Raw genomic sequence first — 25,954 nt, 5'->3', positions numbered from 1 at the left:
TGACTTTCTTTGCAATTTCTCTGTAGGAAAGACCTACATTTAAGTGTTATGATGGTCAGTCTCTCTTCCATTGTTAATTGCCTTTTTCTCGCCATTTTTGTAGCAACACAACACTTTCTGCAGTACAATAATGTTCAACAGATGCTCACGAGGCTATGGTACTACAGTGTGTTCCACCACTGCTTTTATGCAGACAGAGGGGATCGTAAGCACTCCAGAAAAGTTGGAACACCAGCTTTTAAGGCTTGATCAACCTTCATTGCTGCCTAACTGCTGGCAGTTCTCCACTTACCTTTGTACCATTTCAAACTATTCCCTGGACTTGTATGACTTGAACTGCAATAAATAACTAGAAAAATTGGGGCGCTCTAAAACGTTTGACTGTTAGTGCTTGTCACAAAGGTGGTTGAGACCGTTCTACAAAAAGAACTTTCATTGCTCAGTTTAGACTAAATGACAATGACAACATGCCTGCTCCTTTTTTTTTAGAACAGGGTGGATTTGTTTCAGGATACAAGGAACAACATATCAGATTGTTTGAAAAACCATCACAGTGCATTCAGAGAGCATCAGATGGCGTCTGGGCTCTAGAGACTTCTGACGTCTCTTTTTCTCTTTATAGACAGGGCTCTGTTCCAACTGCTTATCTGATTCCTACCAGCGTACAGCGGAGGATGTACGGGGTGTTAGGTTGGGAGTCCCACGGTGCTGAATAGATGACACCAGTAACTGAGGTCAGCTTCCTGTGCTGTGGCTGTCAAAATTATGTATGTCATCAACACACAGATCACTTCTGATTCAGCCACCTCTGCCTCTGAATCATAAACCAGTTAAAACCAAGAAGCTGATCTACATGTTGGGAATTCAGCACCACTGACAACAAAAGGATGACCTATTACAATCTGATTGGACATTTCTGTGCTCCATTCTTTACAACACAATAGGGATGTGTTACTGTAGGGAATTATCTCCAAAGAGTCAAATCACATGACATAGTGCCAAGCTATGGCATCATTCAGTGGACTTTTCAGATGTGGAATTCGGCTCTGTCTTATCAGCGAGTCTCATCTGGTACTCTGCAGCTCAGAGGCAGGAGAGTCATTCTCTGGATAGCTCCCACAGTGAGAGCTGTCGGACAGTGCCTGCATTGTCAGGAAGGAAAAACCCAGAAGTCTGAGAGGCAGAAGTCTGGCACGAAACTGTGTTCTTGTTCACAAGCATCCTCCTGAGGATCAACAGAGCAGTATTAAAAACTAAGGCCAGTCTGTTGGAGAGATGATGAACTGACAGCAATTTAAAGTCTCTTTCTGGGACTTGTCATAAACGTGTTAAAGAATTCACCTCTAAAAGTATGTGGCAGTTTTATTTTACACAGTATTTTGGCCTTTGTAAACTGTCAGCCGTCGTTTTGTCAGACCTTCGTATACGCTAAACACAAACAGAGGAGGCTCAGGGGAAAGTGCGAAACAACCGCTGCAGACAAATAGCACCTGTCAAAGTAAAGCAGAGGAATGGGAGGGAGCACCACTGCTCTCTGCTGCATCTATGCAATCATAGCAGGGGTCCTGCTCACACATGCATTTCATGCTATCAGCCAGCAGGTGGCATGTTGTCATCAGTACTGTTCATGAGGGATCAACTTCTTAGAAAATAAGTAAGAACACATGACACCTATAACACTTTAACTTATTCTATGATTTTATGTTGCCTGCAACATTTACTGACTGTGGTAGAGGTACTCGCACCAAATCCCCCAGTGCTACTTGAAGTGCTGGATTCCTAAACCCTATAATTAAATAAGGTATTATTGGCTAAATCTATTCAATGAAAAAGTATCATTGCTACTAATATAATGATAAACTGTTAAGGATGTTGGAGTGGTCAAGCTGAGCTACTGTTAGGCACCTTAGTTTATTCTTGGAGCTCTTTGGAGTAGTCCTCCCAAAAATTCAGAAGCACAACATAATTAAGTGTATATTTGTGTATATAATAGTTTGTATTTAAGGAAGGAAACTGGATAGTTTTAACCTATTAGCCTCATTCACTTATTCACATATAAATAAAAATGAGTGGGAAACATAAAAGGAACGTGTTGTTTACATTTAGCTTTACTCTCTGTTTAAAAGGCTTTTTCATGAAATAGTAATAGTTAAATAAGATAAATAAGAGTACACAGAGTGATTCACAGCTCCAGTTACACTAAATAGGTTCAGTCAGTTTATCTATGAGTTTGTCTATTGAGAAATATCAGTATTTCAAAATTAACTTAATTGAACTTTATTTTGCATCCTTATCACTGTTTAGCTCACACATGCACGTTTGTATGTTCAGGTAAGAAACTTCTATACTGCCGGTATTTTAATGTGAGCATATGTATTTAATGTTTGCATTGCAGGCATTTTGCTGTTCCTTCCACTGATGTGACTGCTGACTGAAACAAACCTGGTCACCAGAGGGCAGTGTCAGCTTTTCTCTCATATACCATACCAGCTCTCTACAGCATGACTGAAGTATTTGGAGTGAAATGTGGAGACTGTTTTTCCACTCCAGTTATATTTGCATTTGTAAATGATTACACTGTTCATGCTTTCTTTCTTTCGACATCCAACATCATCTTTCTGTGATTAGACCATTGTTGAACATACCTGAAAATCCATATATTTTTAAGTCAGTAACTCAGATCTTGTGCTTCATGTAGATCAATCAAGCACTGTGAAACAATAGAACCATAGATATGAAACAGTAAACTGGACAGCTCAGCAACACCGAAATGTCTGAAAGATCACACAAGGCAAAGTTCATGGTGGCAGAAGAATTTTGTTGGTTCAGAAAAACAATCTTGCATCATCTAGCAAAGTCAAGAACACTGAGATAAGCCAGTCATTGTCAAGATCTGCAGTCCAGAGATGCCTTCATGAATGGAAATGCAGAGGACTGGTTACACTCTAGAAAAAGAAGAATGAGATCAGGCTTTCCCAGAAAACTTAAAAACAACAGAAAACAAACAAAAAAAAGATGTTATGTCATGAGCATGTGTAGCTGCCACTGGAACTGATGTTTACTGATCATGTGACTGCTCGTGTGAGCAGCAGGATGAACTGTGAAGTGTAGAGAGCTGTGCTCTCTGCACAGATTCAACCACATTTTGCAAAACTGAGCAGACAGCACATCACAGTTTAAAAGTGATTGGAGCAAATAAAGTAGCAGTAAAATTCTGGAAAAGCATCTCGATGAAGGAAGCAAAGCATTTGGTGACGTCTATGGATTCCAGATGTCAGACAATCACTTACTGCAAACAATTTTCATCAAAGTATTAAAAGCAATCTTTGTATTTAAAATGAAACTAAATTTAATAGAGAGCCTCTGAAAATGGCGGACTATGTGTAAAAACGGCTGTAATGCCAAAACTATCAGTGCAAACTTTTTGTACAATTCAAAATTCAAGTCTGTACTTCAGTCACACATGTACTGATTTACAGTCCACTGTGGTGGTGTACAGAGACAAAACTAAAACAAATAGGTCTTTGTTTAATAAGTTATGGACCTAATTTGTAAAACCATGTCTATAAGAAGTATAGCACTTAAGTGAAAGTGTCTATTTTTGACAATATTTAAACATGTATGTATCAATTATTATATATTGCCATTTGACAATTTTTTTCAGTATATATTTGATTCATCTTGGAAAAATACCACAGATTATGCTCAGCATCCTTATTGCCCTAGAAATATCATATATAGACTGTAAAAACATATTAGTAAAATATTTCTTGGCATTAATTTAGATGCATTTTTTTTTTATTTAACATTATTCATTGTCAAAGTTATACTATTATAGACTGTTTACAGATAATAACAACTGAAACATATACGTGTATTCTGTAGGATTTTAGAGTGAGAGGGAGGTAAGCAAGTTCATATGGGAATGATTTGTTTGATTTTCTTTTTAACCTGCATGCCAATAACTGAGTCTACAGCACATCTGTTAATCACTACCAGATTGAGGAAGAGGTAGTAACATCGACAAAAAGACCAAAAAGACCAAAAAGACCATCGATAAAAAGAAGAGATTCATTCTTGCTTGTTGCTGTAATTGCACATTAATTGCACAAAATTTAGTTCCCAATGTGCAGTTTTTGTCTTAGCTTTTAGCTTATATGTAAGCTTTGCCCAGAGGAAGAACATTTTTTGTATTCCATATGAATTTCTCTTCTCCTCTCAGCAAGGACGGACTCTGATCACTGGCATTTCATCTCCACGCAACTGCTTGAGAGAGTGAGGAAAAAGACGCTTCTCTCATCCTACCATTCTTAATGAAGTCATCCAATGACAAAAAGACAGAGTTAGGATCCCCTTGAGCTCTGATGGCTCTATCAATGGCTGCATACTATTGCAGAATGGGCATTAAAAAGAGAAAGTCTCACTAGAGGAAGCCTATTTAAACCCCGGAGGGCCTGGAGAGTGAGCTCTCTGCATTATTATTCCAGTGTGATGCAATTCAAGTGTCTTGGAAAGTGTCACCAAATGGCACTGCTGGGATTTTTCGAAACACGAGTTCACACCCCACGAGGATGGGTGCTAAGCTGGTGCTAATTGAGCGCGTGTAACACAGATGCTGTCCTCCGGGTTAGGGGGAAAGCAGAGTGTAATGACGCAGGCTCTTCCCCACATTTTCTCAAAATAATCTTCACTGGTTTGAAAGATGCTGTACACAATCTTTGCGCTTGGACGAGAAATAAGAGCTGATCGCACATGGATAAACAGATGAATCCAATTTTATTACCATCAAAGTCATCAACTCAGTCAAGGAGTACAGTACAGAGCTCACAAATGCAGGACAGGACCTACAGATGATCACTGGTCCTGGCAACATCACATCTACGAATACACCTGGAAGTGCTCGGCAAAATGAACAGACATGGGTTATTAAATACAGGGTTTATGAGTATGTATTGGGAAAAAGCATTGCTTCAAACTGTGCAACAGTATATGAACAGTATTTATTTGCCATCTAAACAAAGAGAACACACTACATGAAATAATCTATTCACATTAAAAAAATCTGATATCTTTCTGACTAAGCATCTTCTTAAAGATGAAATATTCATCCTAAACAATGTAAGAAAGATGGTGATGCAATCTGAACGATGCTTCGACTAATCTACTTTAAACACATTCAAAGAGATACTTTTATGAGTAAACGACTGTAACAAAAAAAGGTCAAACTTGAGATTCTATAGTAAACCTTTTCTTTTTTCTTCCCATTTAGTTTCAAATGGAGAAATATATCTTTTTATTATATAATTTGACAGGTGTGCACAGTAAATATTCTTGACAACAGAGTGGGGAAATCAGACAAGCTGGCTGTGCATAAGCCATGACATACTACACTTGAATTAAGTCATAGCACTGGCAGAGTGGCTACTGTCTTCATGTGGCCCGTGTTTCGGGCTCATGGGAACTTACAGTCCACCCATTGAGACACATATGAATTTGACAGCAGCCATATGTCAGTGTCTATGTAGGTCAGTGGCCCTCATGGGCCTGACAGCTGAGAAAGGACTACAGACTTCTACTTACAGGTATGTGGACTGTATCGAAAGGACACCAGGAATCACAGTTTCTGCAGCCAGTCAAATATTGCTCTAACTCCACTAGAGTGATTACAGAGGTTTCCTTCTGTAGCTCATTATTAAAACTCAAGGGGATCAGTGATAAGAAAAGATGAGATTGTTATTACTGTTTATCAAGTATAAGCTGAAAAATCTATGAAATAAAAAGAGAGCGTAAGAGCCAAATAAATAAAAAGAAACATAGAAAAAAGCAAAATGATCATGTACATAAAGTTTTAAATAAATACATAATAGAAATAGTAAAAAAAAACACAGTGTAAATATGTGGTTGCACATCTCAGTACAATACAGGTCAACAAAGAGTAAGTGATGGTGCCCTAATTACAACAAAGTCACCACAGTGCATGAAGTATTTTGAGTCGGTATCTGAACGCAAATGTTTTGAACAAGTCAAAGATGGCGGGATGTCACGAGGGCGTCTAAAAAAGAAAAGCTACAAAAAAATTTGGATGCATAGAACTGCTATGTAAAAATGGGAGGAAAAGAGTGGTGGGGTTGTTTCACATTAACAGCGGGGGCGCCAAAGGAACAGCAGCAGTTGATAGCGTAATGTACAGTATGCTTTTGAAAAGAACATTAGCCTTCACATGGCTTGTGGCAAGAGACGACAATGCTGTGGCCTGTGATAAGACAAAGCTGGCTGTAGCACATCTTTATCCACCAAGTGGGTGTAAAATGAACAGCAAAAGTGAGAAAGCATGCTGTTTTGGCTACTTCTACAAAGGTCTCTATGTACAGAATCTTTACACTTACAGCTATGAGGTTCTTTCCTGAGCAGGAACTTAGCAAAGAAACATAGTGTCTGTGTGTGCTTATGTGTGCAGCTGCCTCGTTCTAAACACAACACTGGCTTAAAAACTCCCAGTCGCTGATTAAAAGCCCATTAACTGGTAAGTGGAGAATACAACAGACGGTAAGGATAGCCATATGTGTCAAGTGAGAGAAGTGCTCGTGATCTTCTTCAGGTGCGAATGTTAAGAAGCAAAACTTTTCTACCGATTCTACAAACAAATACTGGAATTGCGAGGATAACTGCAGGGAGAAGTTTCCCAAGTCGGCTCATTAAAGAGGAATCAAAGCTGTTTTCAGCACAATTATGTCTTCCATTATTCTCTTATCACTATGAGAAGAAATGGAAAGAAAATGTTAGCTGCAAGCCACAGCTTGACAGCAAATTGTTTTAGCCCTAAAACTAAAGATTTTGAAGTTAGTGTTTATATAATCTGATGCACACTGGGGGAGGTCAGGGAAAAAAAGCACCGTACATGGGTAAAAAAAAAACAGAAAAAGCCAAGGCAACGTAGCAGTCAGGCTCAGGAAAGGTAGCACACAGCTTCCATGAGATGATACTAATGCTGCAAGTGAAAGAGAAGCAGAGTCAGTGTCACCATGCTAGCAGCTAATGTACAGTGTGCAGGAGTAGGTGGGGACTGCAGAAGTCAAACAGGGGGGGGGGGTGGGAGGTTGGTTTTTAACCCTGCTCATCACCAGCTTCAGCAGGTGTGTGAAGGGCAGCTGAAGCTTCACCGTTGCAACGCGATGCGGGCTCGTCCCCATGTGGAGCCGGGCTGGGCTGCTGATGGTCTTCGGCTGAGGGCGCCACCCCGGCCGAGGCCTCTGGTGCCGGTTGACTTTTCTCCGCTCCGGCGGGGAGCTCTGTGACCGGAGCGGTTGAACCCTCAGGTGCTGTGGCAGATGAAGGAGCAGGAGGGTCGGCAGCAGCCTGGGGAGCTGTGGAGTCTGCTGGGGCCCCGGCTGCAGGGTTCGCCGCCTTTGCGTCACTGTGCTCAGGTGCTCTCAGTCTCTTCATGATGGTGGTGACCCGAACAGCTTTCTGTGGGAGAATTAAGATCAAACTGAACTCAAATTGGTGCTATAACCCCCCCCAAAAAATGCAACTCACAGTTACACAACACTGTACCGTGCTGCTGTATATCCTTGTTCAAAGACAGTAGAACTATTGTCGAACTTTTTGAAAAAGAAAAAAAGCTTCCGGAAAGAGAGAACAGAAGGGCTCACCTTCCATTTAGCTCTGGCAAAGTTCTTTTCTATTTGTGCGCACACGTTTTCCTTGATGTTCTTATCTGAGGCTGCACCACCAGAGATCCTGTTGCACAAAACAGGAGAAATACAACTTCACAACAGAGATTCACATTATCCTTACCTTCGTGTGCCACGGGCTGCTACACACAGTATAACTCAATTTGCTGTTTGTTTTATCGATTGGCAAACTTTTCTAAGGACAAACTAACCTTTAAGGATCATTTTTATCTTGGCTATTTTTCTTCAGGAATTTGGCATTGACAGTCTATTTGTGTTCATAGATTAGACGTGTGAAATATAAATAAGCAGTGGTAACTGGGAAGCTAAAAAAATGCTGTATACAGGTAATAAAGTCAAGTTGATAACATGAGATTATATTTATAGAGAAATGTAACAGGTAACTCCAATTAAAACACATTTAGACATGCAAATGGGATTCAGAAGAATGTTAATCAATATATTTTCAGGGAACCAAGTTTTAAGACTGTTTGTGCCTGATCTTTGTCTCAGACGCAGCCAATAATAATTGGCTAACTGCTAATAATCCTACTATAATGATCGTAGTATATGTATATATATCTGTCTGTACCCTATCTGCTCCCTAATGGGTGGGCTAATCTGAATCAAACGTTGCACAAATATTGTTGCACCTATAGTGAACATCTATATGCTTAAAAAAAACCCATTTATAATAAATATTTTTGCTTGATGTGTCGCTGTCACCTGTGCAGAATTTGACTGTCAGAGAGTGCACTGAGAAAGTGCAAATAATGCTCAGGACAGTAACAATCCTGGAAATGCTAACCGCTGTTTCTTTGCATGATTCTATCAAAAAACAAAATGAACTTTTGAGGAGCCTTTCAGGTCAAATTAATATGGTCGGATCAGAGTCCTTGCATTTAAATGCACAATTTATCAAAGCTCCGTTGCCTACCATTCATGATTTATAGCCTCCTGGGCTGTCAGTCTCTGGTCTTGATCCACCTCCATCAAACGAGCAACCAAACTCTTAGCTGTCAAAGAAAAATATCGTACAGAAGAAACTCAACAAAGAACAGGTATATTCCCCCGACAGACGAGAACATAAATATGACATATGTTTGAACACTGTAGCGGAAAGAAGAGGAGAAAACTCTCCAAATCTGAAATGTTTACCGAGCAAGCTGTCAGTGTGTTGCTTCACAATGTTATCTTCATTCTAAAAGTACCTGAATCAGAGATTTCATCCCAGTACGGAGAGTCAAACTCATAATCTCCTGCTAGGATCTTTCTGAACAAGTTCTTGTCATGGTTTTCATAATCATCATCATCAGTTTCATCGTAGAAAGGTGGGTTGCCTGACAGCCTGATGTAGGATAGAGTGAAAAAAGAGTGAATATGTGGAGTCCAAAAAAAGCCTTCATCCCATATTTAAACAAGCTTATGCTGTAACAGAGCATTACAGATCAATCAAATTTCCACATGTGACTGAGAATAAGCCTTTAAGTCTCATAAACATAACTTACAAAATATACGTGATGACGCCTGTTGCCCAGCAGTCCACAGGTCTGCCATATCGCTGTCTGCCAACTACCTCTGGAGCTGCACCAGAAAAAAAGACATTCACTAAATTTCTACACGTCTGTAAACCAGAACAAGCACTGCCTCATTTGCATGTTGTGAAATTTAATATTCTCACCCAGATACTCTGGCGTCCCACAGGGCTCTTTGATTAGTCCGTTCTCCAGCTTGGCAAGATGGAAGTCACTGATGACTATTTTTGAGTTCTTCAGGCGGTTGTAGTAAACCAGGTTCTCCAACTGTGAAAAGTGACGTTTTGCAGCTGATGTAATATTCATATTTAAGGCATTAAAAAAAGCGAGTTTAAATTTCCAGTGGTTTCAAAACAAAAATAAAGAGAAGACTTAAACGATGTAAATGTTTAATTATGTATTACGAAGTGGGATTTCAACAGTTTTCACAGCATTTGTCACTGACACACATTTAAAAGTCCAAAATCATACAACACCTACCGTTCTCTAATTGTCTCAAATTTGCATACTAATGAGTTGCAAGACAGTGGTTTTTAGCTACATGCTAATGCTATCCCTCTCACTGCTCATAATGATAACACTAGCTAATGTTTGGCATGGTTACTATATTGTAGTGTCTTAGTTTTATGAAGCCTATAATCATTATTTTTGGAGGTATTTGGTGAGAAATTAAGGTGCTGCTATCTTGCTATCATGGTGCAATGATGCTATCTTGTAGAAAAATGCTAACTTTATCAACAAGAGGCTACAAGGACTAAACATTATCTCATATGGTCTGAGATTTATGATAAGTAAGACAACACAATTAAACTAGTTAAGATGAAGAAGAAAAAGTTGTAATGCTTAAAAGTGAAATTAAAATAAACAAACAAAAAATTCAAATAAAAGAATAAAGACAACAAAAGCTTTAATAACAATAAAAGACGACCAAAAAGCAACATTACAGAAAAACACGTCAATAAAAAGGCGTCATTGATCCTGAAAGCCTTGTTTCCTTAGTGTTATCTACAAATGAACACATTTGTACCAGCATCACATGGAGGTGGCCTATGTGAATTTGAAAACTAGTCAAACATAGCATTGGGGGGAAAATAATACTAGATGTTTGTGCCTGCTCTCTGCTTTCTATGCTGTGAAGGAGATACATAACCTATGAGATGCTCTCTTAAGAAAACAAACCTGAAACTCGCCATTTTTCAGTGTAATGAGATTAAATACGTCATTTTTAAGAAAGAAAAGTGGTGTGTGCAACATCCCGCTGCAGGAGGCAGCTGTCGGAGGGTGGAACAATTGTGACTATGCACAGTAGCAGGTAGCTTGGCAGAAAGGGAAATTAATTCCAAGAAGCAGATGTTTTGGATTGCACACCTTTTCTCTAAGCTGAGGTTTGTTGTTGAGAAAACTGATAACGGTGCAGAAATGTCTTTCAATTTGGTTTTTCAGGGAAAAGTCATTTAGCCATTTAGTAAAACTGGACTGAAAGTTGCTGGAAACCTTTTTACATCGTACTCTTTATTTCAATGTGATGAAAACAGCTTTTAACTGATTAACTGAGGACATGTGTTTAAAAATGATATTCTTTGTATATTCTTGTCTCTTTTAATGAACTCCAGTACAGTCATGTTGTTTTGAATACTTCTGATTTGATGATGCGACTTGATATCCTGAAGCATATTACCTTGAGATTTCTGTGAACAATGTGGAGTGAGTGGAGGTAGGCAACCGCCTCCAACACTTGGCGTACCACATTGCTGGTGTCCCGCTCTGAATAGTAGCCTTGATCCAGGATCCAGTCAAACACCTCTCTGCCTGTTGCACTGTGGAAGTTGTTGGAAATTAGGAATGCAATTTAATTTCAGTAGTGAAAGCTTGAAAGAACAGTTTAAATTTAAGATTTACTAAAAACTTTTCTGTCTTGGCCTATTCTTTTTCTTCCTTTGCTCTCTACTATTAACAGTTTAGAAAAAAGAAAAAAAATACATCTGTAATTTAAACTGAAATAAAGGCATCCTAATTTGATTATTATTTAACAAGATTGCATAAAAGATTTCCGTATAACCAAAAGTTTTTTAAATCACAAAAAAGAATCCCATGTTCTGGAATTCCATGGAAAACAGTACATAAGATTACAAAATCATGGAATAGCTAATTTCACAATGAATACCAAGTGACTGGAAGTCCGAGCTGTTCTTGTATCTACAGGACCTTGGGCTCATTCACCACAAGTATCAACAATATAAACAGATACATTTAAAGTTTAAGTTACGGTCAAGACAAGCAGAAAGGTTTTCCCTTGGCTCATCAGACATCGGAACTCACAGTTCAAGGAAGAGGAAGTACTCTTTTTTGGTCTCAAAGACATCCACCAGTTGGAGAATATTGGGATGCTTTACCCTGAAAAGATGTGTCAAAAGACACATAAGAAGAGAATCAAGTCAAATATCAGATAAGATCTGAGTCATTCATTCTTTTAGAAGGCTAATGTAAATACCTTTTCATTTTAATGCACATAAACAACATGCATTCTGAAATCTGAGAGAGGGAACAATTAGAAAGGAAAAGACAAAACTGCAAGACATATTTAAATTCCCATAGATACGCAGATTTGTGTAATCTGATGTATCCATATGGGCATATATCTCAAACATTTACATCATGAGCATTGACTATTCCTTCAACAACCACAGCAACATGCAAGAAACTCTGAAGGACATTCACGAGCCTACTGGTTATTTTCATGATCATTTTTCCACAGTGCTGACTGTGGAAGTCTGTTAAAAAGCTCTGTCTTTAATTGCTTCCTTATTCAATCACTCCAAGCACAAAGTTAATTTTGTGAATGGAAAATTGAGATTTGGGACATTTATGAATGATTTTCATCGTGCATCACAGGTGTGTGTTTCGTAACCATAATTTAAATGTCTGAATCAGAATCCAGACACAAGCTGTGAAGTACTGGAGAATTTTTAAAGAGCACATACTCATCATGTGTTATATAAATGTTCTTTTTTAAACCTGCCATGAAATAAATGGCAGAAAGTAGATGCAGTCCAGCATATTACAGACCAGCTATTAGCTACTGTAACAACTTATGAAAGCAGATAAACACTATTTTTTCTGTTGTTGTTTAGGACTGGAATATTTAGTTTAGTTTTAAAATAATCAATGATGCCTAAAAACTGCACTTCCTGGAAGGGCTACCTGAGGTTGGTTCCAAAAGTGAGTCAATCCTCAAACACCCCCAAATGAACAATGTCCAGCTTCATAGTGACAGTTTATGTTTTACAGTATGATACAAAAATATTTCCAGAAGATACTAAGGTGTATGCTGTTGAGCATTTCTGGTAAGGAATTTTAAGGCTACAATTCAGTGGCAAAAAATAGTATATAATATTTTAAAATGATATTGGATCATGCAAATCTAAGTAGCTATACCCAATGTCTTGATGCAAACTCAATCATCCAAGTAAGAGAAAAAGAGAATTCTGTTCAACTGGATTTAGCTTTTTCAGTGGGAGAAACATTTCACCAGTGACTTCTTCAGTCTCAGCTAACTGCAGGTTTCCCCAACCTTATAAACAGTACCTTTGCACAATGACTGAAACTAGCCCACAGAATGAACAATGGCCTGTGAGGTCAGTTATTTGATCATTAATACCTCTTTAATGTTTCCATACCAAACCAGCTATATGTGTACTAGATCTACTACTAGATCTGTTACTTTGCCCGTATTAAACTATGGCTGCATCACATGTTAAACTGAGATATTTACGGGGCACCAAAACATGAAACTAAACAAGAAGAAGCTAAACTGACAGAACATGCAACTGAACGTTCTCTTGAGTAACAACAAAACAAATGGAAGAAGGTAACTTGAAAGAGTAATCTTTTTTTTCCATTTTCATTCTTTTCTTTTGTAATGTCAGCCCACATTTGTCTCTTCAAAATGTAATTTGATGTTTTGCCAGCAATTATTCACAGGCTTTGACACTGTCATCTTACTGCTCAACCCCCTTCATTGATGACTACAACATGAAATGTGGATGCAGTGCACATCCCTGTTATTAAAGTCTAATTTTGAATGGAATAATCGGTGTTTTCAAAGGCTCCTTATAAAAAAAAAAGCACTTTTATGGTAATCTCACTCTACTGCTTTGCTTGCTGACAGCGACAAATTGTTTGATAAGGCTCAGGTTATGCTAATGTGGGCTTTACCAGAAAGTCAGATCATCAAAGAGAAGCTGAAGGAAAATCTCTGATAATAAAGGCTTTAAAAAGTGACTGCATATGATCACTCAGCAGAATGAAGTTCACTTTTCTGCTTTCTTAAAGAGCACTGAGCTGTATCTTCTTCTTCATAAAAAGATGTTTTCTGTGAAATCATTTTCAGTAAAATTAAATATAAAGCAAGAGTCACACAGCAAGATGAATCAGATGAAAAACTCACATCTTCAATATGGCAATCTCGTTTTTTGCAGCCTTACGGACTTTCCTCCCATCCTTTTTCAGGAATTTTTTACATGTGTACATCTTCATTGTAGTTCTGTCCTTGGCCCTGAATATCTCACAGAACTCTTCCCTGAAAAGATTTTCACAGCACTTCAGTTTTTCTTAAACAACATAATGGAATTAAGCATAATTCAAGTTCAAAAGCAAAAACCTTCCGAGATACTTACGATTTAACGATCTGACCCAGGTCATATTTATCTGTCACGTCTGAAGGACTGTGGTAATCCTTCTTTTCCCCGATTGTTAAACAGCCAAATGGCATGGCCACTCCTGACCTGTGGTATAAAAAAAAGACAGAGCGAAATAAATAAGAATAAAGATTAAAATCATTTCAATCTGTCAGGTCATTCCAACTACTGCTGATTTATTCCCTCACACAGATCCTTAATCTTACACTGGATGATGACTTGGCTGCAACATATCCCTCCCTCAGCTATAAAATAATTATTCCAGTAATGCTGAGAAAGCATCTCCAAAGTGTGAGCACTAAAGAGTCACCAGAGGCAGTATGAGTGCCACAGATTGTTTTAAACTTGCTAAACAGAGCTTTCATGATCCAGCATTAATAAGAATAAAGGCATAGGCATAACTGCTACACAGTCCTACCTTTATGTTACAGCTCATAATTTTGAAAAGTCTGCACTGAATATACCAGCACTTTTCCGTGGGCAGAAACTTACAAAACACCGGGGTCAGGGAGCAGCAGGAGTAACGGTTAATTCAAACACAGAGCCCAGTAAGGTGAATCCCACAACAACTGAAGCATTTCCAATCAAGAAAGGGAACCAGCAATTACCGGCAGAGCACCCAGAGAGGGTGTTGAGGGAATTCAAGTATTTTCTAAGCTCTAAATCAGCACTTTAATATCTAATTGCGTTACAGTATTTCTGTGACTCTCTCTAACAGTTTCAATTTCAAACTTGTTTGTTTTGTTTTGTTTTTTGTTTTTTTTTGGGGGGGGGGGGGGGGTGCGTAACATAATTCTATGTTGGCAAGTTTTCACAGTTTTCTATTGCTATTTTTAGTAAAGGATTCTATGATTTAAAAAATCCTCCAGCACTCATTGTCAGCTAATGATAAATATTTTGACGATATCTATTGAAGTAATAATATTTTATATAACACAGAAAGATGCCAGGCAGGCATCATAAAATCATGCACTTTTTAATTGTGGTCCACTTTCTTAGTAAAAAGTGATGGAAGACTTTATTTTATTTTGTTTATTTGTATTTCTCTCTGTTTGCTTTATTACAAAAGTCACTACACATCACTGCTACACATTAAAGGTTTTATTTGCAGCTGAGGTGTTATAATTATTGTAGAGATCAAAGGAGAAATGATTTTTTTCTTTGTAATCTTCTCTCCGCACAGTAAAGTCAGGAGCAGCGAACCCAAGACCAAGACCGTGACAAGCCGAGCTGTTTCTGAATTTTCATGGTTCGCTGCGGTTAGCAATGTGTATTTTTGTTTATGGCCAAATGCAAAATTGTGTCTGAAGTCAAAATTCCCAATCCATCTTCAAACACTTCACAGACTTCAATCAGCTTTTTACGTGTCTTTAATTATCTCAAACCTCAACTCTAACTCTTCTCAGTAATCTTCATAGCAAATCAGACACAAATCAAACAGATCAAACACAAAAGAGAAAGCTGTTACACACAATTAATAAATTCACTAGTTTAACAAGAAATGTATCTCTGCGTCGTATGGAACTGGTAATGAAAAAGAGATTAGGGATCGTCACAAATATAACAGTGTATCAAGCACATGACTCAGAGTTTTAGAATTTAAGGCCAGGCATCTAATAACCTCAGTCTAGTCCCTCCTATCACTCCAACTCATTCAAAAAGACATCAATAACCAGACAACAACAGCATTTATTCCACAAGGACCTAAACTCAAGCAAACTAAAAGCCATACATGATGCTCAGTGGCAACACACTAAAAAGTGTTCTAACTGTTGTACTTTTTAAATAAAGTTATGCAGCAGTAAATGCTTATCAATATTCCTATCAATCTGGGAACACATTCACTAGTTTTGGGGTGCCAGAGAATTTGGGCTTTTTTTAAAATCAAGTCTTCCTATTTCTTTAAAAAAGCTAAATCAAAACTAAATGAATTCCAAACAAACCCAACGGTTTCCAGACTTCATCAGACTAGTTTCCTCATTTGCTCTCCATGCATAATGCTTAACACAACCAGAACTTGCTCAAAACGACTCAACACTAGAATTGGGGCAAAAAGTGGACCACTTAAAAACCATCATATACACACAACCGTGTTGTTATTCATTCAGAAAAGCCTTTTCTCTTACTGAGTTGTTACTTGGTGCTCCAATAAGGAAAAACCATCTGTTTACACCCTCGGTTATGGACAAAGCATTTCACGGCTGGCTGGAGTGTGGGATACGGTCTTTCAACAATTTATAGATATAGATAAGAGGTTTGTTTCTTTTGAAGTGCTGTCTCAAAAAGTTTTAATTTACATTGATTTCAGTTTTTTAGATATTTGCAAATTAGATGTTTTGTCCCATCTAATTCTGAGTGTTTCCCTATGCACCCGTCCACTTCTCTGCTGGACCTGATAATTACAAACAAAACAGACTCGAAAACGATTGGTAATTGGTAAAATGTATACAGTGTTTAATGACCACAAGCTGACTAGCTTAGAGGGCCTTAAGCATAGATGGGAAGGGGAACTAGGAGAAACAATACCAGAGACAACTTGGCTACAGGTTTCAATGAATATCTCCAACTCATCAGTGTCTCTTAGACGATCTGTTATACATTTTAAGGTTGTACATCATCTCCACTGGTCTAAGGATAAACTTTCAAGAATCAAGACGGATTTGGACCCCACTTGTGGCCCGGGTAAGACAACTCCAGCCACTCTGCTGCACATGTTTTACACACGTTACATGGATGGAGCTCAACCTTTGAGACTAACTCCAACATAACAGGACAAACGATCCACCCAACCCCTCTGATTTAAATGTTTGGTGTGATTCCCTCTGAAGCGTCCCTGAATAAACTTGCTCTATCACCTCTCTGCTGGCCAGAAGACTTATTCTCACCAAGTGGAAGGACCCTCGGCCCCCAACATTTGGCCTGTGGATTAGAGACGTGATGTTCATCTAAGGAAGATTAAGTTCACCATCAGAGGGTGTGCTGGAAAATTTCATCCTTCCTGGCAACCTGTCATTAGTTATATTGACAAAATATATATATATATATATGGAATCATGATTCTGTTATGTTGAATGTATATAGCCCAGTGGCCCATTGTCTTACATGCCTATAGTTTTGTGTGTACTCTGAGTATATATATCACTATTTTATTTTTCACTTGAGATCTGTTATTGAGAAGTGGGAGCAATGTTGTACATTTATCGGTATATGCTTATGTGTTTAACTGTTGGAAAAATTATTTTAATAAACTACCTGGATCAAAAAAATGTGGACTACAAATGGAAACTTCTTTTATCATTATTTTCCCCATTCCCCATAGACTCTATAGATTTATGTGACGGTATCTGCCTGAGTAATACCCTCTATATCACATGATAGTAAATCTTGTGAAAACATAAGCAGTGTTGTGTTTCGCTAATTTAGCATCTTTAATACCTGAGAAATGGAGACGCTTAAAGGACTGTGCTCATTGATTGGCAGCACTGCCTCCAGTGGTTAAAAACAGTGTTAAAGAATAGCTCTCTGCATCAACATAAGTCATGAGGATGCCTATGGTATGAGAATCCTAACATATTGAGAAATGTGATTTTATTGTGTTTTTAACAACCAATGCGAAGAAAAATGCCCTCCAAAAACCAAAAGAAATGGAATCAGCAAGACTGTGGATGAAATCCCTTGATATATTCAAGAAATCCTGAGAGAAAACAGTGGCTCTCTGTGTGTCTACTAGTGTTTTTAAAAAGGAATCATACTACTTATTAATCCAGTGCAGATACTTTGGGGCCAGCAACCACAACACTGCATGCTTGCTGACTGGACTTGCATAAATATTCTCTTTGCAAAACTAGGAATGTAAAGCAGTAGTGGAAAATGCCTGAACAGCATTTTCTAGAGATGAACATACGGTATAAAATATATATTTCCTATCCATGAAGCAACCATTTGTATTGTCACTTTGTGACGCAGGGTAGTAGGAAAAATGAGAACCTTCTTACTATGTAAGAAGGAAATTTGTCTTCTGCAGCTTCTGATCTCCAATCTAAATGAACAAGGCTCAGCTGAGAAAACTGTGAAGAGAAAACTTTGTGCTCACTTCCCTTCCTTTTCTTAACTGAAGCACAACACTGACTTGTGCAGTCAGTGAGAGGAGCTGACCTTTTTTGGCTCCCTCTCTTTCTCTCACTCTCAGTACATTGTATATCAATGCTGTGGCTCAGTAAAATTGCGCTGCAAAGATGAAAGGGATGGTGGTTTAAATGGAGGACATTCTGAGTAGGTGTAGCAGACAGAAAAAGGCCAAAACATGTCCGAAAAATACATTATGCTAGGAAATATTTACGTTCAGCAAGTAGCCACAGTCGTGACATTCTAGGAAAAATGCACATGAGAAGAAGAGAGTGGGCACACAATTTTGAGAAATGAATTGCATGAAGTAATCCAGAAAATTAACCTTTGCGGTTTTTGAAAAAGTTTATCTTGAGCCTGCAAAGCCATAAGAAGCACAAGGGAGAACATACGCAAAAAATTCAACACCAGATAATGTAATTCTTCAAAGAACTCATGAAGCAATGTAATGGAAGAAGAACTTGTCAAGCACTTGAAGCAGAAATAGCAGGATGCTTGCTATATCACATAACAGAGGCTGCATAATGGGTCCATTTCAATCGACCGGCATCAGCAACATTCAAGCATTATCGCCCCGTGTTCTGACTGTTATCTGCCTCTGGGGAGCACTACTCAATGGCTCTTAATGCTTTATGTGCCACTGTGTGCTGTGAGTCTGCTGTGGGCCCACCTCGGGACACAGTACTATATCACCAAGGAATTTCTGCTAGTGCTGTGAGGATTTACAGGACAGAAGATGGATAGTGAAAAAAGATGGAGGCTTATTAAGCAAGTGCAATACCTCCTTCTGCCAGGCAAGGCCGTCAGGAAATGAGTCGTTTTAGTTCTTTGTGCTTGATGAAACTCTTGCAGTGCCTGGAAAAGCCAGGGATTAGACTAAAGGCAGTGCTGAAAGGGCTTTTTGAAGCACGTAAGGGGGGGATTATTTTAGCTGCTACTGGGATATAATGCAGGGTTACTCCACAGGGAAGTAGTTGGTATACAGGGAGTGCAGAATTATTAGGCAAGTTGCATTTTTGAGGGATAATTTTATTATTGAACAACAACCATGTTTTCAATGAACCCAAAAAACTCATTAATATCAAAGCTGAATGTTTTTGGAAGTAGTTTTTAGTTTTAGCTATTTTAGGGGGATATCTGTGTGTGCAGGTGACTATTACTGTGCATAATTATTAGGCAACTTAACAAAAAACAAATATATACCCATTTCAATTATTTATTTTTACCAGTGAAACCAATATAACATCTCCACATTCAGAAATATACATTTCTGACATTCAAAAACAAAACAAAAACAAATCAGCGACCAATATAGCCACCTTTCTTTGCAAGGACACTCAAAAGCCTACCATCCATGGATTCTGTCAGTGTTTTGATCTGTTCACCATCAACATTGCGTGCAGCAGCAACCACAGCCTCTCAGACACTGTTCAGAGAGGTGTACTGTTTTCCCTCCTTGTAAATCTCACATTTGATGATGGACCACAGGTTCTCAATGGGGTTCAGATCAGGTGAACAAGGTGGCCATGTCATTAGTTTTTCTTCTTTTATACCCTTTCTTGCCAGCCACGCTGTGGAGTACTTGGACGCGTGTGATGGAGCATTGTCCTGCATGGAAATCATGTTTTTCTTGAAGGATGCAGACTTCTTCCTGTACCACTGCTTGAAGAAGGTGTCTTCCAGAAACTGGCAGTAGGACTGGGAGTTGAGCTTGACTCCATCCTCAACCCGAAAAGGCCCCACAAGCTCATCTTTGATGATACCAGCCCAAACCAGTACTCCACCTCACCTTGCTGGCGTCTGAGTCGGACTGGAGCTCTCTGTCCTTTACCAATCCAGCCACGGGCCCATCCATCTGGCCCATCAAGACTCACTCTCATTTCATCAGTCCATAAAACCTTAGAAAAACCAGTCTTGAGATATTTCTTGGCCCAGTCTTGACGTTTCAGCTTGTGTGTCTTGTTCAGTGGTGGTCGTCTTTCAGCCTTTCTTACCTTGGCCATGTCTCTGAGTATTGCACACCTTGTGCTTTTGGGCACTCCAGTGATGTTGCAGCTCTGAAATATGGCCAAACTGGTGGCAAGTGGCATCTTGGCAGCTGCACGCTTGACTTTTCTCAGTTCATGGGCAGTTATTTTGCGCCTTGGTTTTTCCACACGCTTCTTGCGACCCTGTTGACTATTTTGAATGAAACGCTTGATTGTTCGATGATCACGCTTCAGAAGCTTTGCAATTTTGAGACTGCTGCATCCCTCTGCAAGATATCTCACTATTTTTGACTTTTCTGAGCCTGTCAAGTCCTTCTTTTGACCCATTTTGCCAAAGGAAAGGAAGTTGCCTAATAATTATGCACACCTGATATAGGGTGTTGATGTCATTAGACCACACCCCTTCTCATTACAGAGATGCACACCACCTAATATGCTTAATTGGTAGTAGGCTTTCGAGCCTATACAGCTTGGAGTAAGACAACATGCATGAAGAGGATGATGTGGACAAAATACTCATTTGCCTAATAATTCTGCACTCCCTGTAGTTAGCTTACTTAAGTGAGCCATTTTTTCCTTGTTTTTAAGAAATGTTTCACTTCATGTTTAGTTGTTGACTCTCTGTGCGGCTTTCTTTCACACCCTTACTCCCCCTCTGCCTCAGTAGCTACTAAATGAGGATGCACAGTAAAGATCAGATCCCATACATTACGCTTGTGCTGACTGTAGGCCATTACATACTTCACTGAAGCGAACCCAAGCAGTGCTAAACTGCAACAGTCATGCACAAACCACATTTTACACACATAACTGCTCATCTTATATAAGAATAACAGCATAACACATGATTGAAAACCGTGTCATATCTTTTTAATATCACACATTTCTCATTTGAAAACATTTTTCAGGATCAAGAAATATAAAAAGCTTTTATGTCGCACCTAAGACAAAAAAATTAGACTAATATACTAATAAGATACCTTTGGACAAACGGAGAGGTTTCACTCAAACAGCAGGAAAGTTCCCATCCTCCATTTAGCCTTCTTCTACAGCTGAGAGATCACAGGCACGCTTTGAGGGTAACCCAGAGTTAGCCACCAAAATGTAGAAGAAGGAAACCAAAGGATAAACCGTTACATGCAGTTAGCTGCGTTTGACTGGTTAAATGTGACATAGTTGAACACTGGTGTGCCAGCGTATTATTAAAGAAGCCAAAGTGCAGCCAGTGTGACATATCAGACCTTGAAGGAAACACACTGTAGCGTTTCACTGAAGCTCTGCAGTCACAGTCCGATCATTTACTATTAATGCTCTTCTGAAGATTTTAGGTAGCAAACATAACCAGGAGATAAAATGAATAAGTGGTCAAAATTCATCTTTCACACAAATACCATCCATGCTGAGTCGCTCAAGCACACTACTTGAGTGTTTTGGGCAAACTATTAATTCTGTTTTGACAAGGCTAAGATAAAATATCATCTCTTTCTCTGTCTCTCATTATCTCTCCATTCTCTGTGTTCCTAAAGACTGGTTGGAGCCTGAGTCTAAAAAGACGCGTCTCTCTAGATTTTTGGAAGTAAACATTCTTGACCTTCGTTTTCTTTCATCCTCACTGATCTCCTCCTGGGATTGCCCAAAAGACTGCGAGAGCACTTTGCTTTCAGCTAAAAAGAGACAATAAGGGCAGCACAGATGGGCACAGTGACAATTGTGTAAGTCTTAATAAAGCCTCCTTCTGAGCAGAAAGGTTCTATTGCACGCACACAGTGCAAGGAAACTATTCTTTTTGCAGTGAAAGCTAATAGAAAGCGCATCTGTTGGATTGCAGCACGTCAGGTCTGAAAGCCCTCAACTTTAGCTGTGCCAAAACAATGGAAAACTAACGGGCTCATAAATAACACTCTGGCTACAGTTAACTTTGAGTTTCAGTAAGAATGTATCGACTCCTTCATGTTTTCACGACTTTCAAACAATGATTTCAAGATTCTTTTCAAATCCTACCTTCACTGAGATTCACACAGTCTGTCAGCGTCAGGCGATGGGATTGGTTACTATGGAGGACATAATACGCAGAACCTCTGTAGCTTCTGTTGTGTAATTGCTGTATTTGCATCTGTACTACAAAGACCATGGTGCTCTTCTATTCATTCCTGACTGACAGTAGAACAATATAAAGCACTGAAACAGAGAGCACATTTTCCAATCCTAAGCAGTGTCTACAGACATTCAATCCAGCATTTAACAACCTGTCTTTGTAACTCACATCGATAACTGTATCAACATTTTTACTAACCCAGGTGTTGTCTAATCTTATGCTCCTTGTTATGCCGACCTGTGGCATACACTGTATTCTGTTTCTGTTTCTGATGACATCATATACATGTCACGTGCTAAACACAATCGCAGAGGTCAGACGAGTGCTATATTAAAAAAATGACCAACAATTGCTTTGTAAATCTCACCTGTCACGTCTGCTTTCTAAGTGAAACGTTACTAATTCAAAAAAGAAACATGACTTTACTTGCAGGTGTGAAGTTTTGAAGGTGCAATAATAATTTTAAGCAACACCAAGACTGTGAAGCAGTTACTTTTCAAGTCGGGTGTAGACACATAAAACAAAAGGATGTGTCGGCTGTGAAGGGTGAGCAGGTGTATGAAAGCTACAGGAAGTAAATCATTAAAATGACATGAAGGCAGTCCAGCCGTGGTACTCTAACTCAAAACCTATGTGCAATTTTACCCTTGTAGCTATTATGAATTAAAGATACAGGCAAATATAGACACTGCACTGAAATCATTTGCTATCCATTAATGTAAAGCTGCCCAACTCTAAGTGAACTTTTATAAACAGTTTCAGCTAAGAGCCGAGACAATCCATTAGTGTGGAGAGTAACTGAGAGGCCAGCAGACGCGGTGGAATACTGCAATAAATCTACATCGGCAGTAAGTGACCCCGGTACTGCCTCTGTTATAGAGGCCAGAATAATAGCTGCTACTATTCCCAGAAAAATGGGCCAACCAAGATGGAAACCAGTTCAAAGGTATTTTACAGTGTACAGTTCAAGCCGCATTAATTGAGTGGCATATGAGTGCATTCATAAAAGAACTTCCCCAAAACTCACTTGGAAGAGCATCAGCAACATCATCGCTCTGCCTCATTACTGCACTGCACAAGAATTACATCTTTTTTTTTCTATTTTGATTAAGGGAAATGAATTCTTAGAAATGTTGACCAAAAAAAAAAGTTTGCATGCTATGTCTCTGGGGCTTTTTACTGCACTAATTAAAATTGCAAGGCGGCGTATAAATCTTGCTGTTTCAACCTTTAGAGAGCCAGCTGAAGAACATGGACGAGAGAGCTCTATAACAAGAGGAGGAAGGCAGGGTAATAACAGCAGACAGGGAACACACGAAGGGACTGGAAGTTGCATTAATTCGCAGCATGTGTAGAGCAGGGTTAGAATAAAAAGATAGTGGCAAAGGTTTTAAAAAGCCGGCGAATCCACAATTGAATTAATTATTCATGGCTGGCAGTCTCATTTTCCACAGTGTGTCTCACTGGGCCTGTGATCCGTGTGTTTCTTGTATCGAGGAATCTCTGTGTCCTGGGGCACTTGCTAAACAGTGTGCTAGGAGCAGAAGCATGGCAGGTCTGGCAGTACAGTAATAATTACAAGCCTTCTCCACTCAGCCCTCTTTTAATCCTAGTTCAGTACACAATACTGCTCACGGTGTCTGCATCAGTCTCACACAGGGCCAGTCTCTCCAGATCCACTACATCTCTCGTTTGTTTGCGTAGCATCACAGAGGAATGAAAAGTTTTTGAGGGTTTATTGAAGGCCCTGGATCCGAATCACTCCGTCACCTTTAAAGTAGAGATGGACCGATCCGATATCATGTATCGGTATCGGTCCGATATTGACGTAAATTACTGGATCAGATATGGGAGAGAAATAAAAAATGTAATCGATCCATTAAATATCAAAAAAGCACCTCACAAAACTTGCGACATGGCCTAACTCGGCTCATAACCGAAGCACGTTGGAGCAGTGTGCTCACGTGATAAAGCGGCTGTGTGTATTTGTAGCCTCGCTACCAAACCAGCATTTCATCTCCGATGAAGTTACCCCAGAGAGAAGTAAAGCAAGTGTGTAAGTTCATCTCTGAATGTTTGTAAAGCATTCCCATGTTAAACTTAACAACCGATATATGGAGCGACTGCCTCTCTCTCTCTCCCTCTCCTGCTGCTACTTCAATCATGAAACTGATCAATGATCAGCTGATCGGCTTTTCTGTGAGTCCGTCTGTCTTCTTTGTTTTTGGCCCACTTTGCACCAGAAAGAGGAAACCAGCGGCTGAACAACAGCAGCACATTTAAGCTTGATAATCTGTTGTTAGAATTTATTTAATATTACTTTCTACACCAGGATCCTTTTCTACGTAGCTGACGCTGGTAACTGTGCAGGGGCGGATCTTTAGTTTAGCCAGGGAGGCCGATAGGGCATTAACAGGGAGAAGGGGGCACAAAGACATACTTTTCTTTCTTATTCTCATTTAAAATGTCTGGCTTTCAAGAAATAATTATCTGAATCTTACACCCAAAGTTTTAATCTGATGTAAAAGATATAGAAGTCCATTACTGTATATAGTAACTGTTAAGTCTAATATACCCTAGTAAGCTATACTACTTTTTCCTTTGGGAAGGTACCATCTGTGCAGTCTGCAATTCTGTTGAAGAAAGATGTTGAATCTATTTAATTATTCTTGAAAAATAATTGATTTCTGTGCATTTTTTTTTTCACACTGCATCAAATTAAAGTTGATTACATTGATTAAGCATCATGAGGTGGGGGGTGGGGTGGTTCCCTATTTATTTTTTTTGCTGGGAGTTTGCAACCCTATTAGTTAGGTTGCTTAATATTTCTGCTAAGTACTCTTTAAAATAGCAGAATAGGAAGGATGGAGTAGGTTTAAGTTTATTAGATTGATCAGTTTTGCTGAACTATGAAATATTTTGGGTGCAGTGTATTTTTTACATACAGGTATAACAGAATAGCTTTAGTGTTGTTGTTTATTTAAAGTTGAGTATGAACTTATACAAAATGCAGCAAGATATTAAAAAAACAGTTTTATTGATTAAAAAACACACTATATCGGATTCATATAGGTATCGGCAGATATCCAAATTTATGATATCGGTATCGGACATAAAAAAGTGGTATCGTGCCATCTCTACTTTAAAGAATAGGTGATGATGTGCTTTCATTCATTCAAAGCAAAAGCTGTGCATCTGACTCACACTGCTGCATTCTTCTCTGAATGAGAACACTTTGCAGCGGCTTCATCAGCACAAGAGTAAGCGCACTTTTGCACTTCACTTCCTTCCCACTTCCTTCTGTCATCCTGTGCCATCGCTCTCTCGCAGCCACGCTTCATGGCGAAACACTTTAAGCAAACAACAGCACGAACTTAACTTTACACCTTATAAGAGTCACATGACAAATCAGAGTACAGTTGCCTCTTACGGCAGCTTCTAGAGAGGAAGTGAGACAACAGGACTGTGTCACATACAGCAAAGAGTCACAGTTATATGGTCAATGTATTTCCAACCCTTTTTGTCAATAATCTGTATATTTATATTGTACAGCAAATAGACCTCTGAGCCAGTCTGCAGCAGAGGAACATGTTGTGGCTCCACTTTGTTTCTTTTGGCACTGTTGGCCTCTACTATGCCAAAAAAAATGACATCACAGGTTCCATCAGACATTTGACTAGAAGCGATTTCAAACCTTGAACAAAGCCATGCATGAGTGTCCAAAATGAACCTGTGTTTGCACCTCTGCTCAGTACCTTTTGAGGCTTGCCAAAATAAATTCAATAAATAAATTAGAAAATAGCAGATAAAGAAAGACATAGTAAAATAAAGCCAACAGAGA

At 39.0% G+C, this 25,954-nt stretch overlaps 1 protein-coding gene across 3 annotated transcripts in view; it reads right to left on the bottom strand.

Moving 5' to 3' along the window:
* Positions 1-4,759: 4,759 nt before the first annotated feature.
* The window catches only part of LOC120715904 (caM kinase-like vesicle-associated protein), a 47,028-nt gene continuing 25,833 nt past the window's right edge, over positions 4,760-25,954 (bottom strand). The window contains exons 1-11 of one of the 3 annotated variants that reach the window (XM_040003162.1): positions 20,999-23,972; positions 13,885-13,992; positions 13,656-13,787; positions 11,528-11,602; positions 10,887-11,025; positions 9,355-9,475; positions 9,182-9,257; positions 8,885-9,021; positions 8,611-8,689; positions 7,653-7,740; positions 4,760-7,467 (exon numbers count right to left, since the gene is read on the bottom strand). In XM_040003162.1, the coding sequence (XP_039859096.1) occupies positions 7,105-7,467; positions 7,653-7,740; positions 8,611-8,689; positions 8,885-9,021; positions 9,182-9,257; positions 9,355-9,475; positions 10,887-11,025; positions 11,528-11,602; positions 13,656-13,787; positions 13,885-13,979 (1,305 nt within the window). In that variant the 5' untranslated portion in view covers positions 13,980-13,992; positions 20,999-23,972 and the 3' untranslated portion in view covers positions 4,760-7,104. Of the gene's footprint in view, positions 7,468-7,652; positions 7,741-8,610; positions 8,690-8,884; positions 9,022-9,181; positions 9,258-9,354; positions 9,476-10,886; positions 11,026-11,527; positions 11,603-13,655; positions 13,788-13,884; positions 13,993-14,513; positions 14,519-20,998; positions 23,973-25,954 lie in introns of those variants that run through there. The other 2 variants (XM_040003163.1, XM_040003161.1) reach the window with 2 other exon arrangements.

The sequence above is a fragment of the Simochromis diagramma genome, unplaced genomic scaffold (assembly GCF_900408965.1).
Source record: "Simochromis diagramma unplaced genomic scaffold, fSimDia1.1 OVJJ01000646.1, whole genome shotgun sequence".
Classification (NCBI taxonomy): Eukaryota; Metazoa; Chordata; class Actinopteri; order Cichliformes; family Cichlidae; genus Simochromis; species Simochromis diagramma.
The sequence above is the reverse complement of the archived record's forward strand: the minus strand, read 5'-3'. Positions and strand labels throughout refer to the sequence as shown.